General features: G+C 46.4%; 1 protein-coding gene across 2 annotated transcripts in view; it reads left to right on the forward strand.

The window, feature by feature from the left end:
• Window positions 1-4,385, forward strand: part of RAB40C (RAB40C, member RAS oncogene family) — a 30,865-nt gene extending 26,480 nt beyond the window's left edge. For both annotated transcript variants that reach the window (XM_056534257.1, XM_056534258.1), the window contains exons 5-7: window positions 1,296-1,373; window positions 2,403-2,625; window positions 3,462-4,385. In XM_056534257.1, coding sequence (XP_056390232.1) covers window positions 1,296-1,373; window positions 2,403-2,625; window positions 3,462-3,757 — 597 coding nt within the window. In that variant the 3' untranslated portion in view covers window positions 3,758-4,385. The remainder of the gene's footprint in view (window positions 1-1,295; window positions 1,374-2,402; window positions 2,626-3,461) is intronic.
• Window positions 4,386-4,425: the final 40 nt, after the last annotated feature.

Genomic DNA, 4,425 nt, shown 5'->3' on the forward strand with positions numbered 1-4,425 from the left:
ACGTGATGACGAGGAAGGAGAGCGCCGGCCATACAGGGGATCCCTGAACGGAGAAGACACCGAGGAGGCAGGTAAGGTCCCTCCCGGTGTCCTGTAAGCACTAACCCGGCTATTCAGTCGGGCTGTTCGGGACCACCGCGGTGAAATCGCAGCGGTCCCGAACAGCCCGACTGAACAGCCGGGTTAGTGTCACTTTCCCTTCAGACGCGGCGGTCAGCTTTGATCGCCGCGTCTGAAGGGTTAATACAGGGCATCACCGAGATCGGTCATGTCCTGTATTAGTCGCGGGTACCGGCCGTTGATGGCCGCAGGGACCGACCCAATAGGGGTGTATTCGCCGTATAAGACGCACCGAGTTTCCAGTTTCTTCCAGTTTTGGGGAAGAAAAAGTGCGTCTTATACGGCGAAAAATACGGTACTTCTGGCTATTTTCACCGGCATACACACACACACACACACACATAAGTAATACAGACAATGGATCACGGCAGTAAATGTGACCTTTCTGAGAAGAACGGAATGACGTTTTTTGAGTCACCCCATTATATAAGTTCAACGTGACCGAGTCCTTCACTGAACTGTCCCGGATAGTTATATAACGTTAAATCACAATAAAAGAGGCATACAACAGTGCTGCACATGAGATGTGGTATTAAAGGGGTACTCCACTGGAAAACATTTTCTTTTAAATAAGCTGGTGCCAGAAAGTTTGTAAATTACTTCTATTAAAAAATACCAATCCTTACATTACTTATCAGCTGCTGTGTAATACACAGGAAGTTCTTTTTAATTTTGAATTTCCTTTCTGCCTGACCACAGTGCTCTCTGCTGACACCAATGTCCATGTCAGGAACTGTACAGAGCAGGATAGGTTTGCTATTGGGATTTGCTTCTGTTCTGGACAGTTCCTGACATGGACAGAGGTGTCAGCAGAAAGCACTGTGGTCAGACAAAGGAAATTCAAAAAGAAAAGAACTTCCTGTGTATTATACAGCAGCTGAGAAGTACTGGAAGGATTGGAATTTTTTAATACAAGTAATTTGCAAATCTGTTTAACTTTCTGGCACCGGTTAAAGAAAATGTGTTCCAGTGGAGTACCCCTTTAAATTAAAGAAGCAGGAACCATCACAAAACTAGATTTCCAAGAAGGCCTGTAGACTTGTATACAGGGGTTACATTATGTTCAAAAAGTGTGTAACTATTTCCCAAATATCATGTTCCTGAAGCGCGAGTTGTTCTATCATCCTGTCATACAGGACTGTTGGGTCTGAAATGTTCCATGTCTCTTACTGCAGGGTATCCTCTTGGTCTACGATATCACCAATCGATGGTCCTTCGATGGAATAGACAGATGGATCAAAGAGATTGATGAGGTACTCTGTGTTATTGGATTCTTTGTGAAGAATATGTTAAAGGGGTACTCCGCTGCTCAGCGTTAGGAACGAACTGTTCCGAACGCTGGAGCTGGGGACGTCATAGCCCCGCCCCCTCAATGCAAGTCTATGGGAGGGGGCGTGACGGTTGTCACGCCCCCTCCCATAGACTTGCATCGAGGGGGAGGGGCTATGACGTCATCAGCTCCCGTCTCCAGCGTTCGGAACAGTTTGCAGCAGAGTACCCCTTTAATGGTGATACTGAACCTAGGTCATCTTAATGAACCCTTTATAGATGGAATTACATATTGTGTGACACAACTATCAGTGTTTTCTTGAGTGGTCCTCAAGACCCCCCCAAACAGGTCATGTTTTCAGGATTTCCTTAGTCTTTCACAGGTGAAATCCAGAAAACATGACCTGTTGGGGGGGGGGGGGACTTGAGGACTGCGCTTGAGGAACACGGATTTACACTAATCTCATCCAGGAGAAAACTTGTAATTGCAATCCCTCCCGATGTTGTTGGAGTCCAGAAGTATCCTGCAGAACTTACCCCTTAGTCCCCTATCACACTATAAAACACTTCCGCTATGAACGCCCGTTAGGAAATCAGCAGTTATACGGCCGGTACAAAATCACTAACGGCCGTTAGAAAATCCCATTATAGTCTATGGGATTGCCCTAATAGCCATTATAACCCGTTATTAATAACAGACGTTATTTTGTGACGGGCGAATGAACGGGAGAAACAGTGCATGCACTTATTCTCCCGTTACTATCGCCCGTCACAAAATAACGGCTGTTATTACTAACGGGTTATAATGGCTATTAGGGCAATCCCATAGACTATAATGGGATTTTCTAACGGCCGTTAGTGATTTTCTACCGGCCGTATAAATGCCGATTTCCTAACGGTCGTTCATAGCGGAAGTGATTTTATAGTGTGAAAGGGGCCTTATTCCTGTTAAAATAAACACTTGACCGATATGCACGTTTTATGAACTGTTTTTTCAATCTTCTGTTTCACAGCACGCACCAGGTGTCCCCCGTATATTGGTGGGGAATAGACTCCACTTGGCCTTTAAAAGGCAAGTGCCCACTGAGCAGGCCCGGGCCTATGCTGAGAAGAACGGAATGACGTTTTTTGAGGTCAGCCCGTTATGTAACTTCAACGTGACCGAGTCCTTCACTGAACTGTCCCGGATAGTGCTGATGAGGCATGGCATGGAGAAGATCTGGAGACCAAACAGGGGTAAGTGTGACCTTGTCAACTGTGGTGGACATGTAGTTAAAAAAAAAAAGAGTATGTGGCCCCTAGTAATTTCCACAGTTTGAAATATGCACCAGTTCGGCACTATTTTAAAGGGGTTCTCCACCATAAGGTGATTTTAGTACGTACCTGGCAGACAGTAATGGACATGCTTAGGAAGGATCTGCGCTTGGCTTGGGGATAAATGGCTATGCTTTTTCTCCCTCCCACACATCAGCCACCCCACCCATTGAAACATAAATGAGCTGCATCCATTTAAAAGACCTGTGGTTTTCAATCAGGGTGCCTACAGCTGTTGCACTAGTTGCAGATTGATCTCTCTCCCACCAAGTGATCCCTCCACCCATTGATGCAGACAGGCTCCCTGTCATCAGCTGACTAGTGAGTCCGGTCTCGGCCACATTGCAAGCTGGGAAAAATCTGAGACAACAGTCATTTTGTATGCTGTTAAGTGAAAATCACATAAGAATTGTGAGAAAACTGTCACTCACAGGTACAGACACTATATTATGAACTATACTAACTTTACAGCCCCTGTAGCATAGTCAAATAAAAAAAAATCCTGGAATACCCCTTTAAACTCCCATTGACTTATTGGCTTTTCTGCACGGATCAGTGTAATCTGGATCAGTGTTGTAAACTCTGTGGTGTGAACAGTGCAGCATACTCACTGAAGTCAATGGAAGGCTGCTGCAAGTGGAATCCACTTGGAAACTTCGTAGTGTGAACGTGGCCTGAGTGTGAGGCGTAAGGGTGGACAAAATGTAAATGTAAACTTTCTGAATTGTTTCTTACTTGACTCATTTTTTTTCTTTTAGTATTCAGCCTGCAGGATCTGTGTTGCCGGGCGATTGTTTCCTGCACCCCTGTACATCTCATTGATAAGCTTCCCCTTCCAGTGGCCATCAAGAGCCACCTGAAATCCTTTTCGATGGCCAATGGGATGAATGCCGTGATGATGCATGGACGATCCTACTCGGTCGCTGGCGGCAGCGGCGGAGCGGCTGGCGGCGGCGGGGGAAGCAAAGGCAACAGCCTCAAACGATCAAAGTCCATTCGGCCTCCGCAGAGTCCTCCACAGAACTGCTCAAGAAGCAACTGTAAGATTTCCTAGCCGTAGGGGGTCCGGAGAACATCAGGCTGCTAAAGGCAATAAACCCTACAATGTCAGTGGCGATACGGCCGGGGGAGCCTGCAGTTGGCATCAGCATGGACTTCGGTGCCCTGTATGAGAGCGGCTGGAGGAGATGACCTGGAAGTGGTCATTCATCTGCCGCCCACTCGCCACCCAACCAATCCTACAAAAGACAAAACACTGCATGATGGACGTGCCTCACCCCCCCCCCCCCCGCATCCCCGAGAGCAGCAGAGCGTGCACTGTGCTAAAGGAACCCCCCCCCTTTATTTATAAGTATATAACTGACACCTCCCTTTTTTTTTATAAATGTAATGCCTGACTATGACTCTTCCGTATCATGCTGTAAATAATCTTTTTACACCCAATCTTTCCACACCAGGGACAGACGTGTGGAGCATTTGTCATAAACCTTTTTACTAACCGCGGTAACCAACCATTTAACCAAGTCATTCAAAGCTTATAGACTCAACGTAAACAGGGGTGTGCATAGTAATAGCGAGCGTCATGTCGCCTGCAGTGATGGCTTCCTTTTTGTATGCACAATGGCAGCCGGGGCCCTATTGTAGCTGTCTCTGGGACCTAAAGGAAAAAAAAAAAAAAACAATGATACGTTCTACCTCAGCATTTTTGGATGAAGATCTTCT

Source organism: Hyla sarda, chromosome 8 (genome assembly GCF_029499605.1).
Source record: "Hyla sarda isolate aHylSar1 chromosome 8, aHylSar1.hap1, whole genome shotgun sequence".
Taxonomy (NCBI): Eukaryota; Metazoa; Chordata; class Amphibia; order Anura; family Hylidae; genus Hyla; species Hyla sarda.